General features: G+C 53.9%; 1 protein-coding gene across 4 annotated transcripts in view; it reads right to left on the bottom strand.

Moving 5' to 3' along the window:
- The window catches only part of Amotl2 (angiomotin like 2), a 16,125-nt gene extending 4,472 nt beyond the window's left edge, over positions 1–11,653 (bottom strand). The window contains exons 1-6 of one of the 4 annotated variants that reach the window (XM_029543253.1): positions 11,607–11,653; positions 8,202–8,997; positions 5,180–5,474; positions 4,238–4,382; positions 3,870–3,962; positions 406–701 (exon numbers count right to left, since the gene is read on the bottom strand). In XM_029543253.1, the coding sequence (XP_029399113.1) occupies positions 406–701; positions 3,870–3,962; positions 4,238–4,382; positions 5,180–5,474; positions 8,202–8,997; positions 11,607–11,613 (1,632 nt within the window). In that variant the 5' untranslated portion in view covers positions 11,614–11,653. Of the gene's footprint in view, positions 1–405; positions 702–3,869; positions 3,963–4,237; positions 4,383–5,179; positions 5,475–8,201; positions 8,998–10,370; positions 10,511–11,141; positions 11,341–11,606 lie in introns of those variants that run through there. The other 3 variants (XM_021206957.1, XM_029543254.1, XM_029543255.1) reach the window with 3 other exon arrangements.
- Between the last annotated feature and the right edge of the window lie 2,361 nt (positions 11,654–14,014).

Below are 14,014 nucleotides of genomic sequence, written 5' to 3'. Positions count from 1 at the left end.
ATTAAAGGCGTGCGCCACCACGCCCGGCGGTCCCCCTAATTCTATGACACGGTAAAGTTGGGTGTAGAGACAGAACTCTATTTGGTTGGTAAACACAAGAGAATTCTATGTCCAAGCACAGACTCAGGGCTTAGACCCCTTCCTTCCTATTTTGGGAAGATGGATCAGAGTGGTCCAGCCTTCTGCATGAACATTACTACTGACTGGTACTAAGGTACCAAACTCTGTTATTGCCACAGTAGGGTTTGAGGCAGAGCCTTTGCTAAACAAGGTGCCTGAGAGGGACCAAGCAGCCAAGGGGGACATCGAGCAATCGACTTTCCAAGGGGACAGACAAAGACTAGAGATCAGGGACTCCTTGGATTCTGCCTGGTACTGCCAGCTGCACAGGTCTTCCGGGCTTACCTGCTGTGCACGCAAGGCTTTGAGTTCCTGCTCCAGGCGCGTGCGCAGACGCAGCTCCAGCTGCTCCCGCTTTTCACAGGCAGCCTGCAACTGCCCCAGTGCCTGCTGCAGCCGCTCCACCTTCTCCACATAGGCCTGTTTCTTGCGTAGCTCCTCTTCAGCCCGGGCGGCACGGCTTTGTGCATTGCCCAGAGCCTGCTCCAGCAATTCAGCACGTCGCCGCTGGTCCTCGATGGCGCCACGCAGCAGTGCCATCTCCCGCTCCAGTTTCTCCTGTTCCTGTTGCTGCTCATAGCCTGTCGGGGGAGACATTAAAGAGGAGAGGGTTAGTGATGGCGGCCACCTTTGCCCACTTGTGACGACGGCTTCTCCCCCTCGACACGTCTGCGAGTTACGTACGGCGAGATGCAGACTAAGGTAAGAGGAAACGGCAGAGCCCGACCCCATAACTCTTGCTGGAACAAACAAATAAGCCAAAGTGGCCTTTCAGCTGTTTTAACTGTGCCAGGCATGGCCATCACCAAAATATATTTTCCTTAAGCTTCATGATAACTAGATTGCTCAGGAGGATACTGCGCCAACCTGTTATAGATTAGGGCACTGTGACAAGGTCATTCGTTGATCAAGCAGGACGGGCACTTTTGACCTTATCACACTTAATCTCCCAGGTGGAATTTGAGCCTCCTGATTTATAGAGGAAGAAACATAGGCACCAAATGGCTGGCTGGGAAGCTCCGGCTATAATGCTTTACACGCAGTCCTTCCCCTTACAGGCCTGCCAAACTGGACTCTTGATTTTTCGAGACAGGGTTTCTCCGTGTAGCCCTGGCTGTCCTGGAACTCACTTTGTAGACCAGGCTGGCCTCGAACTCAGAAATCTGCCTGCCTCTGCCTCCCAAGTGCTGGGATTAAAGGCGTGCGCCACCACGCCCGGCCCAAACTGGACTCTTTAAGTGCAGTCTACGGACGCTAACCTCTCCTGTTCAGTAACCCTTTCGTTGCATGGTCTGGGGGCCCACACGCAACATCTTAAGAGAATTCAAACCATCCATCACACTGAAAAGGATGGTCCAAAGACTTGTGTCCAAGATTCCAGCCACCCCCAGAGCACTTTGCACATTAGAGGAGCCTCTCCACCCAGCCTGGCCAAGGCAAGAAAGAACCTGGATGCTCGCCCTTTGGGAGTCTTGGGGTATTCGACCAAGAATGGCTGCTTATTTCTCTGGAGAACTCGTAGGGAACAGGGTTGTGGAACAAAACTTTTATCAGTGAGATTTTTCTGCAACAGTGGATTGCTCTACATTATCCAAAACAGTAACTAACAAGGTCACACTCAGCTGCTGAGCTCTCGAATTCAGAAGAAACTTAACTTTCTTTGGGCTATGTGTGGCTAGGACATGGCCCTAGTATGTAGAGGCCTTATATAGGGTATCTCCTTTGCCCTTCCGAAGGCTGCAATCGGCCTAGCTGGCCTCACTCTTCGGTGTGGAGGGAAAAGTCGGGGCCGTTCGACGATACTTTAACACGACTTGTTCATGCTCCGCTGGCTTGCCTTTGGTGAGTGGGGTGGAGGGAAGAAGCCAGGTTCGGACCCGGAAGCAGCATCCTCTCTCACCCACTAGCCCTACAGCGTGTGTCTGTCTGAATAATGCCCAGGCCACACTCCAGACCTAGCAGTACTAGGAGGTAGACACTTCCGTATCCTGGGCCAGGCCAAGGCAACACTTGTCCTGTCTGAAGCGGGCAGCACCAGATGTCAGGCCTCAGAGTGGGCTCCTGAAGGCCCAAACCAGACAATACAGGCAGAGCTGGGGGGCTGCTGTTACGACTCGTTGAAGGGAAAGCCAGTTATAGGGAAATTCTGTACCCTCCAGAAGAAAAGGTCAACCCTTTAGGAATGGCGATGGTTTTTCTTGGTTCCTCCAGCTGTGGATCCAGTTTGTTTGTTTGTTTGTTTGTTTGTGTTTTGTTTCCAGATGCCTCGTACAATCTCTTAAGATACCTTGGTTGGGGGTGGGAGGCTGAGCCTACTTAGCAAGCTCTCCACATTCAGGTCCTAGCCTCCCTTTGTATTCATACTCTCTCCTCCCAAAGCCAGGCTGGGCGCCGCCGGGGCCGAAGGGCGCCACTGTCAGGCGCACAGGGGAGGGAACGGAGGGGGGACGGGCTGGGAGCGGAACAGCCCCAGAGGCTCTGGAATGCCAGGCATCCAGGTCACCCGCGGCTGCGAGATTAATGGCTCCAGCAAGAAGCCAAGAACAGCCTGGCGCTAGCTCGCTCCCCGGGGAGCGGAAACGCCTCCCGGCTGCTTCTGCCCCCCCTCCCCCTCTGCAGGCTTCCAGAAACCCTCCCTAAGACTTCCTTTCTCCGCCAGAGGCTGGCTCCAAAAACCCACCCCTCCCACCAACGCACCCCTAATCTCTCTTCCCATAGCAGTAGGTGCTTCTACAGACTCCCAAGGGCAAACCCCGAGGCGACACACCCCTTTCCCCTTCACCTCCGTTCCAGAGACCTTTAACCACCTCGTTTTGAAAGGTAGTAGTGGATAGCACAGGTCTTACCCAATCTGAGCCCGTTCCCTGCCAAAGGCTTCTTAGCAAGCACTCTAAGTCCCTGAAGGAAGGGGGTGGGGCAGCTGGCATCCAGAAACCCCTCTCTCTAGAGTCTTTCCCTTTTTAGGCACCCCTAACAAAGTACTCTCATACATATTCTTCCTGAACACCTTCTTACCTACAAGTCTGCCATTTCCCCTCAGTGTCTGAGGCCTCCTCTGCTGCCTCCATACTTCTGCTGTCCCCAGATTTCCCAGGGTCACCAGGAGCTTCCTAACCCTCAGGTACATCTCTCAGGAACGCTTTTCCCCTTGAACTTGTGAAAACCTGCTCCTGCCTTCAGCTCCTGTCTCACCTCCCTGCCATCCTCTGGATGAATTCTCTCACCTTCAGCCCAGCGCTGGCCAGGTGCTTAGCCTGGCTCCACTAATGAAGGAACAAATCAATTAGTCTATAAAGCTTCCAGGATGCCTGGACCTCCCTGGTTTAAAGAGAAACTTTCTTTAGACCATAGCTGTTGACTAAACCCATCTGTGGCTATCCCAGGAAGCTTCACCAGTTGGACCATGCCCTGCAGCTTCCCCTGTCCCCCACCTTTCTGTTGTCTGGCATTCCTAGGAAAACTCTTTGAAGAACCCTAATTGTCCTACGGCTAGGACTTTCATGGCCTCCCTACAGGAGGAACTGAGAATCCATACTGTGTGGCTCAGCCAGTTAGGGCTCCCTAGTCCCTAGTCTATTCATCTTTGGAAACCACCCCTTCCCACAGCAGCCATTCAGTGAATCTGTACCACTCTGCAAGGGGTGGGTTAAACCAGAAGGGGAAGGGAGTGGCGGTGGTAGTGGGGTCACATCATTGTGGCCTCATTGCCTGTACCCCCACCCAGGTTTCTCAGCTGGCCCCCTACTCACTCTGAGCAAGCAGCTTCGCCACCATGTCCTGACTGCCCGCCTGGGCTTCCTGGGTCTTGCTTGCCAGGTGGCGGTTTGCCGATTCCAATCTCTCTGTTTCAAATAAGGAGAAAAGATGTTTTACAATAGAGGGATGATGTCAGCCTGGGCTTTACCCTCAGGTCCTAACTGTAGGTTTGCACCCTCTAAGCTGGGGAGATGGGATTATATAAAGAAGCTCCAGCTCAGCTCAGGGCCCAATGATGGGGGCTAATGTAGGCCTCTATAGCACAGCACAGATTCTGAATCCTGCCCCCCGAAAACAGAGCTCCCAAAGTCTGACAGATAGTGTCTTTCCAACGCCCCCAACCCACGTGTCCGGTTCTTACCTCTAAGGTCTCGGTTGAAGTCCTGCAACCGTCTCATCTCACCATCCATCTTGTTCCTCATGGTCTTCTCCAGGGCCTCACGCTTGGAAGAGGTCCTCATCAGGCTCTCATGGGCCTCAGAGAGCCGCTGGATTTCATTTTCCAGCTGTAAGAGACAGACAATAAATTCCATTTCAGGAAGGGTCTAGGGAGGGGAGGCCAGTGGCTTTACTGAGATCATCATAGGACTGCAGCCTCTTAGGTAGACCAGACTGCTGCCTAGACCCTGGGCTAGATGCTCTTCAACGGGGCTACCTCCAGCCTGCCCCATGCCTAGTGTTTACAAAGGACCAGGGATGAGAGCGCCTAGGTAGCTCAGCCTATCCAGAACACTGTAGATAGACAGTAAGTAGAAGGCCTGAGGCTGTTGCTAAAGTTGAACCTTAGTACACAATTGGCCAGGCTTCACCGAGGAAGTAGGGGGGTGCCAGACCCCAGCCTGAGCTGCCTCTGCCCAGAACATGTGGCTGCCCCTCCCACTTGGAAGCCACAGGTCTTCCACGTGCTCCTGGCTGGCTTGCTTTGCCAACGCTGTTGCTTTTTCTTTTCCCTGAGAGGAGGGACTTTCTCTTTGGCCAGTGTTGGCCTGGAACAGACTGGCTGTTGTGTGGGTGCACAAAGGGCTCTCTGTGGGAGGTGTCCACAGGAGGGGCTGCGCAGGGCAAGGGTACAAGTGTGCAGGAAGCTAGTGAATGAGTCCTTTCTAACCACCACTGGCCAGCAACTGCTCATGCATCAGGGCAGGCCTCTTGGTTGGGCCTCAGCTGTCTGGAGTCAGCTTGGGGTGTGTGTGGGGGGGGGGAGGGAGGAGAATGTGGTGCAAAAGGCAGCCTGATAGGCTTTCCCGCCCCTCTGCCTCCCTCTGCACTGCCCACCGCCCAGGAGTGTCCTCGAAGTCCCCACCTTTTCTATGCGGCCAGCCTTCTCCGACATGTTCTCCAGCTCTCTCTGCAATCTCTCGTTGTCCCTCTGCAGCCTGGCGTTCTCCCTCAGTACAGTCTCCATCTGGGCCAGGTGGGCACTGCCCAAGGTGGCCTGGGCACTGGGTGGTCCCTCCACTGCAGGTGGACTGAAGGAGCTTGGGGGACCATGGCCCAGAGCTGCCGGATGGAGGGGTGGAGAGTGCTCCTGGGGCTGCTGCAGGTACTGGTACTGCTGCTGCTGGAGGAACACCGGTGGTACCTGGGCCTGCAGGATCCTGGGAAAGAAGAGGTGAATGAAGCTCAGAGACGGAGACAAACAGTGCACCCTGGCTATTATGGCCAGTGACTGAGCCTCCCCAGTGTTAGGCAGCCACCAGAGGGAGGGGTTGTGCCACAAGATATGTGCCTAAGACTCAGGAGTCAGAGAGCAGGACAGATGTGGGGTAGGGTGGCGCTGCATCCAAGAGCTCATCCTGTTCACAGCTGTCTTAGGAATTAGCCCAAGCAACCTGGGTCGTCCTAAGCAAATACAGCTTGACTATTACCTTTAAAGACAGCGCTCATGACCTTTTGAATTGATAGAAGGATCTTTGGGAATGGGAGCCACACAGAGTACCAGGCCACGGGAGGAGCGCTTACTAGTGGATTTTAGCAGGTAAGCCAAGTCAGCTAACACAGCTCACCTGAGTTTTCTCCTCTTTGTTTCTAGGGTCTTGCTACCCCCAACTACCGAAATTCTTTTCAAAGACCCCAGCTAAGGTTAGAGCAGGGAATCAGATGCCAGGGGGAACAGAGTTCAGCTCCAGCTGCTAGGCCTTCAGCAGGACCAGTGCTGTGGCTGCCAAGTATCACCTGTGTCTGCTACATCACAAGGGTCTATGGCCACAGAAGCCAGGCTTGACCGAATGGCCGGTGACAGCGGGTTCACCCACGACTGTCTAGTCTCCATCTCTGATGGCGATCACCTCCATTAAGGGGCAACCCTTGGATTAGCTCCACAGCAGAGTTCAGGACCGTGTTCTCTCAGCCCTTGGCCATGAGTGTAACACATCCGTACACTCTTATGTTTAGAGAACAGAGTGAGGCCCAGGTAGCCAGAGGCCCTTTCTGGGGGCCTTGTGACCCCCAAGTGTCACAATTGCCTTCCTCAGTTGTACGAAGAATGTTCTAGAAGCCTCTTGGAAGTTGAATTTCACTTCTGGGTCTCTCATGCCCCCTGTCATCCCCAGTGTCCAAAATCACCCCTCAAGCCTATGGCTTGCTCCCCTGTTCTTTGAGCCCCTGACTCAGTCCCTAAAGCCTGTCCGTCCTTTTTCCTCCTATCAGCTCCAGGGAGCACAGGGAAGAGGGCTGCCACTGGACTGACTAAACTCTCCCTCGCTGCCAAGTGTGGTCCTTCTTAGGGTGGCCTCAGATAATTGTTATCCCCCTCCTCCCTACCACAGGCCAGGCAGACACAACTGACATTCTTCAAGAATGATCTAGCTCCAGAGAAGACTGGCCATGACTTCTTTCCGTTCACACGTGCTCCTGGTTCTTCCATTTCCCACTGCCCTCCTCCCTATCTTTTTGTTCTCCTGCAAACAGCCCACTTCCTTGCCTGGATATTATCTTTTCCTGGCAGGGTTCAATAGGGCTGGTCCAAAAGAATAAACTCTTCCTGACCCGCCCTGAGAAGGGAGGCGAGGTGGGGGTCTGGGGGGTGGAGGCTGGAGGAGTAAACCCACGAGGCTCCACCCCCGTCTCCCCTAGCCCAGGGCCACTATTCTCTTCCAGAGAGAAGAAAACCAATTGGTGGGAAATGGAGAGACCAAATAAGGATTCAGCATGGGTGAAAGTGAGCCACACATGGACCTTGAACCCAGAGGGTCCCCCAGTTAGGTTCCTTGGAGCCCCACCTCACCCCACCCCAAGGGAGATAACAGCAATGGTGCCTGTTTCTCTGGAAAAGGTGCAGGGGCTGCTAAAGATGACTAAGGCAGCCCCTCATTTCTAGGAACATGGACTCCTGCAGTGATCTGGCTTCCTGCTTGTACTCACTGGGCTCCCAGTCTAGCTCCAATGACCCATTCTCTAAAGCTAGTATTGTTATCTCTTAAGAGCCAATCATATCATGCCCTCCAACACACACACACACACACACACACACACGCGCGCACACACACACACACACACACACACTCAAACTCAAGAGTTTACTTCACACTCAGTCAAGCCAAGTCACTCACTACTCTGGTCCAACAGCATCCTGAGCCTACACACACACACACACACACACACACACACACACACACACACACACACACCAGCTCACTCACTCACTCATTTAGGCCCATAAGCACAAGGGAAAACCTAGTAAGTAATTAACTGGCAGACAAAGCAGCTGTACAGAAGTGGCCCAGCGACTAGTTCTTTCAATCTCAATAGCAACACCTCCCAATGATGAGGCCAACAACAAAAATGTCCACCTTCTCTTAAAAACCTTCAAGAAGTTGCACTTTTGGCCTACTTAACTCAGGAGAAGTTTGGTAAGGGTTCCTATTGTCTTTAATTAGTTCTTTCTTAGAAAAAAGAAATGCTCACCTTTGAACTCCATTCACATCCCCCGGGAGCCCTCCTCATTTGCATGCTCTAGACAGTACTATGTATATTTTGAGTTAAAGCAATGATGTCAGTTTCTTTTTGTTTTAGATAGTCTTACTACTTAGCCCAGGCTGGTGGTCAGTGTGTGATCCTCCTGCCTCACCTAAACATTACAGGCGTGTGCTACCACGACTGGATCAGCTAAATCCCTCTACTCTCCAGCCCCCAGCTCCCCCCAAGAGGGTAGATCTAGATCAGACAGCCCCAGGAGCTGGTAGGGGTGCCCTGGGATTGGGATCATGACAGTTGAGCTCCACGGTATGTGTATATATATATATATATATATATATATATATATATATATATGACCTTGGGGTTCTCTTCCTGGGAGACCGAACTAGAAAGAAATCTGGAGTTACCTGACTTCAGCATGCTGGAAGTGTGGGCTGCTTCGGGGACGGTATCTTGGGTCAGTGACAGCCGCAGTCTCCTGAGCCATTACAGCATGTGGGTACTGAGGTGGTGGCCCGCGGGGCTCTGGGCCCTCAGCTGAGGGCCCACGGGCTTGGGGACCCTGCTGGCTGCGGGCCAGCTGAGGGAAGCTGTGGGAAGAGCTCATGTGGCTGGGGACCCGAGCACCGTTTCTTTCCAGGGACAGCTGCAGAAGCCGTTCACTCAAGGAGCGCACATGGCCGTGCCTCAGCTCTCGCAGAGCTTCATCCTGTCGTCGGCTGCCTCCCGACACCCCTCCTCTAGGATCCCGCTCCCCAACATGCGGCCGGGACCCCGCCTGCTGCGCTGCGTAGTACTGCGAATGGGCTTTGGCCTCCTCATAGGTGGGCAGCTCTTCTCCCTTGCTGGGCTGTGGGCACAGCCGGTACAGCCTGCTCTCTGCCAGGTGTGTCTCTCCACCCTGATGCTCCTGGCCCTGGGGCTCCTGCCTGGTGGCCTGCTGTAGCACCTGACTGTCCTCGGGTGCTCCGGTCTCCAGGGAGGCCTGGGGGCTCCCCGTGCCCCCTGCTCCGGCCCCACCCCGCAGGGCCTGCTGCTGGATAGCCAGCAGAGTGCGAGTCTCTGTCAGGTTGCCGTAGCGCAGCTGCTCCTGGATGAGGCGGTGCAGGACTGTCCCTGAGGAGTCTTCCAGTGTCCTCATGCTTCTCTGGCTTGCACACACCTGCCTAGACAATGGCCAGCAGGCACCTGGTCTCAGAGCACCTAAGAGACAAAAAAGAACGGCAGTCAATGGAAGCACATACAAAGGAGGGAGGGGCACTTGCAGGAACACTCTGGATGAAGGAGGAGGCGGGATGGGTAGGTGGGTGGTTTTACACAGGTCCAGATGCAAGTGCCAATATGGCCATCTATTGGTTCAGCTATTTACTGAGCTTCTGATCCTTAGTTTGCCATATATATATATATATATATATATATATATATATATATATATGCCTCTTGGAGTTGAAATGTAAAAAGCTGAGCGCCTGCTATGCTATGCTATAAATCCTTGGCAAATGCTTATCATTGTAACATTTATGGAGATTTAACTGACCCTACAGGTATTCAACAGAAAACCAGAAGGCTATCTCAGATCACAGTCTCCAGCAGTCAGCCATTACCCCAAGCAATCTCATGAGCGACTGTAGGACAGGCGTCCATCAAATTCAACCACGTAGCAATAGTTTACTAGCAGGCAGCAAAGAAAGAATGTAGCTCAGTAGAAAGAAGCCCTCAGCAAATAATTCCATTGACTCTTTAGAATAAAGACGCTTGAGCCAGGGGTAGTCCACCCCCCTCACCAGACCCTGGGCTCAAAGGCTGCTGATAAAATAAATCTGAGTCTCCCAGTCGCAGATGACCTTAGCAGTCATTCTGCAAGATGAGCAGCAAGAGAAGCCGCATGGGAATTGGTGAGGAGGCCGAGGGGAGCTTGCAGTAACTGAGCCAGGGAAAACATTTTCCATGACCACCAACCTCCTTTCTTGGCATACACATTTGCTACTTAGAAAAGAAAAGCCCCTCCCTACGTGTAAGGTAGAGGCACACAGGGGATGGTCCCTCTGCATCTCCGTTGATATTCAAGTAACAACTACCTATACCAGTTGCAGGGGTTATGAGGCGAGGGGGGAGACGCAGGAAGGGGGGTGGTGGCCCCTTTCTGTACCATACATAATGCTAGCCCCCTGTGTTTGGGAATGGTATGTTGGCAGAGCTGGAGAAAGGTAATGAGCCCTGACGCTACCCAAGCCGGCAACGAATTCACCCCCCCACACACACACACACTGCACCCTACAATGTGTAAGACTTGAAGAGTCTGCTCGCACGCAGCTTTTCCTACGCGGTACGTCCTAAGTTAATCACTGTCTGGGCTGACTCGCGCTAAGGAGGATCCGGGAGCGGCTAGAAGGAATGCTGAGTCTTCTCTGCAGATTCCAGGCGCGCCAACTATGAGCCAGACTCTCGGAGCACGGAACATTTCCGAGGCCTTTCATCGCACAAACGTCCCAGTCGAATCCCCTAGATGCACAATCTTTCAAATACTTATATATGAGCAGTTACTAAAAATCAACTTCCTTACGCGGGCGCTGTACCTGGGTTGCTCTGGAGCGCTGCACTCGGAAAACCAGCCACCTTTCTAAGCAAACATGCGTCTCTGGCCTTGGCCTGGGCTCACTCCAGCAAAAGGAACCAACGCTAGTCTCCAAGTCAACCAGGCCAGTCCAGGGTCCCCGCGTTACCCACCTCTACCGAGGCAGACCACTAGCACCGGTGGCTGCCCGAGCGCCCCGGGCGAGCAAAACCCGCAACCGCGAGAGGTCTTTTAGCATCGCGGGTCCGCCTCTCTCTCTAACCCTCTTTGTTTTCCAAATACTTCAGCGCTGACGTCACCGGACTGGACAGCAGGCTGCATTCTTTCTAAGTGAGAGCCAGTTCGTGGCTCCGGAGAGGATTTTCCAAGGAAGACAAAGAGGAATTCTTGAGCTAGCTGAGGGTAAAAGCCACCTGTATCCCCAATCCAGACAAAGCAACCACGGTGACCCCGTAATTCAGCAAGATATGCCTACCGCAGCTTTTCACTTGCCCCGTACGCGAGACGCACACTCCCAAACACTTCTGTCCTTCCTCCAGCCCCAGTGGGTCGGAGAATCGTGTCCTCACCCCCACAAAAGCGCGAGCAGCCTGGGCTAGACACCCAAGATCGATGCTCGAAAGGGTGCACAGTCTCCTCTCCCCGCTCCGCTCCCGGGGAGGTTCGTCCATCCCAGCTCCGATCTCCAGAAAGAGTCGGACTGATCGCGGTGTCCGGGTGCCGCTGGGAAGTGTCCCCGCCGGCCTCGCACACTGCCCGGAGTGCCCCGCACCTTGCTTACCGCTGCGGCCCGCGGCTGCCGGCGCACGCAGACCCGGTTCGGCTTAGGTACGGTCGGCAACGGAGGTGCGCACTAGTCGGTGGCGCCGACGATCTGCTTGCTCGCGCCCCAGTGCGCAGCCTCTAGGTCAGCCCGCGCTGGAGGCGGCTGCTATGCCAGGAATGTGAGAGTTTCAGGTTCCCCCTCGGGATCAAAGCGAACCACAAATAACCTCTCAGCGCGCCGCCCTCCTCCGCTCTCCGCCTCCCTCCGCTCCCGGGCCCAGCCCCCGCCTTCCTCCCGGGAGGCGGCGCTGCGGCTGGCCGCTGGGCTGGCCTCAGCCTTGTCCCCTTGCCACTCTGGGCTTTGGCGGCCGTGCGGCATTCCCTGCCACCCTGCTTTGTGTCCTAGCTGTTGGGAGTGTCTTAACCAACTCGTCCCAAGATCGCCCCACCACTTCCCGCACCCGGTTCTCACCCTCCATTCCTACAGGCACCGAGGGACGACTCCAGGGATAAGCCTCTCACGCCCCTATGGTGGCTGCAGGAGGAGTCTGTGGCGTTTTGGAGATGGCGGGAGGACTGCAAAGCCGTTCACATCCGCCCAACTTTGACAGTGTTGCAGGCGAAGCGATGTTTCGGCCCGCAGCTGCCCAGCCTCTTTCCTAACTCCTACTATTTCACCCCCCAGCGGCAAACTTTGAATTGCATTTTTATTGTTTACAAACACCTTGGCCAGCTCTTTCAATCCTGCCTCTACAGGAAGTGTGTGAATCTGGGTTGAAAATCTGGTGGATTTAACCCACTACCCAAATGAATCAACCACTCACTGGGCACTCGGTCCAACTCCTTCCTGACTCCGCTCATCTTTAAGCCAAACAAGCGGCGGGTCACCACTTGCTTTTTACTCGGCCATCCGACTCCAGTAACCCTCCGACGGTGCTCTCATCATCTCTGTAATAAATAAGAAACCAAGGTTCAGAGAGTTTAAGCAATTTAGGGTCACACAGAGAGTAACCGAGGAAGCCAGGTCTCTTTTCTTGGTCTTCGGAATCCGGGCTCCGTAACCTGACAATGCAGCGAGTCTGCTTCCACCTACCTGTCCCCAGTTCCAATGTCTTTTCCACCTCGTCTACACCTAGCCAACCCTCTTTGTCTTCCGCTTCTCTGGCTTTTAGTGTGGAATAGACTCCTTTGTCATTTGGACTCTTCTATTTCCCAGGAGACTCCTCCAGCTTAGCTGCTCTGACTCCCCTCCTCCTCCCTCTTCTGGTTAGAGCGTGCATTCCTCAGCCCCATCCACCTAGAATCAGGACCAATTTCGGCTGCGGGCCGGCCAGGTCCTTCCCTCGGCGTTCTCAATTCCCGAGTTTGCTGGAGGGGACCAAGGACAAGAAACCTTTCAAACTCCATAGTCAGGGATGTGGCTAGTTTTGCATAAAGCTTTCCTTTAAAAGCGAGCGGGTCCTTAGGAGTTAACCGCCCTTGCTGCCTTTAGAGATGTGCCTTCAGTTCCCAGCACCTACCTGATGGTTCACAACCATCTGTAACTCCAGTTCCAGGGGATCTGATAGGCAATTCTAAATTATGCTGGTACCAGGCAACTATGTGGTGTTCAACCATACACGCAAGCAAAGCATTCATACATGCAAGATAAAATGAAAAGTCTAAAAACAAAGAAAAATGTGTATATGTTTTACTTGAAATCCAGTTATTGCGTTTTAGATCCTGATTGTGTCCGACACAGATGAGAAAATAACAAATGTCCCAAGCTAAAGGCTACCTTACAAAGAGAAATTGTGGCTCGTGTGCGCGCGCGCACACACACACCATTGTCCCCGCTAGCTGCGGTAGGAGCCTATGACAAAGACTAGAGAAGAGGTTCCCAGGTGTCCTGACTTCATGGGCAGCATTCTTGGAAACCCTTGGTGAAGAGACACCTACTAGGTGCGGGCACATATGCTCTGCGTTACAAAATCAGGGGAAAGGCCATATGGCGCAGTCCTGGGATTCACTGAAGGGACACCTAACAAGATGTTTTACGGAACAAGCATTCCTGAGATACTTGGAGAAAGGGGCCAATTTAAGGCAGCTAGAATCCAAAGGTTCATTTTGGGGGTGGGCAAGCCTGCTTCAGTCCAAAACAAGCCCTGCATCAGTTTAGGTATGTGGCTCAAAGGGACAGAATCTGGGGAGGGAGTCTCAAGTAGAATTTACACACATTTTTTTTTTTCTCCTCTTTGCAGGAAGGATAAAGGGCGGGGCCTCTGAGGCAAGGTCAGACCTGAGGCCTCAGTGGAATCTGCCTGAGCTGGCAGCCACACCTGGCTCTACAGGGCGCTGGATTGAGACCGTGGCCTTGTCTCAAATGTCCCAGGGGAGCTTAAACACAGGTGGGCCCCGGGGTGGCCAGCCTGCTTGCACATCCATCTTCCCTGGGAACAGGGAGAGAGAGACCCTGGTAGGGAGGCAGGAGCGTCCTAACTCACCTCAGTCTCTCTCTCCCTGATCTCTCCCCACCCCCTGCAGGTAACGATTCTTCCCGGGTGACTCCGGGGACTTGCTGGGGTTTGGAAACTTGCCCGGGGATAGCTGCAAAGCTGACCCAGTTCTCAGAGAAAGCCAGTGCTTTGGAGAGCTCAGCTCACAGGGGTGTGGTTGCATCCGAGGTGTGTTCTGGGCTTAGCAAATTGTTCTCCTCCCTCCTCATCCTGATCAGGCGGCTGCACCTCCCAGCCCCCTGCTGGAATGTGAGGGCAGGTCCTCTGCGGAGCCCCCCTGCCTTGAGCTACCCAGTAGAGACCGGCTTCCTTACTTCCCAAATGGTTGGTTGGTTGGGGGAGGGACTCTGGAGCTCCCGTGGCAACATCAAAGGAAACCAGCTGG

Source organism: Mus pahari, chromosome 10, assembly GCF_900095145.1.
Source record: "Mus pahari chromosome 10, PAHARI_EIJ_v1.1, whole genome shotgun sequence".
In the NCBI taxonomy this organism is placed as follows: domain Eukaryota; kingdom Metazoa; phylum Chordata; class Mammalia; order Rodentia; family Muridae; genus Mus; species Mus pahari.
Note: the sequence above shows the minus strand (reverse complement) of the source record. Positions and strands in the feature narration are given on the sequence as shown.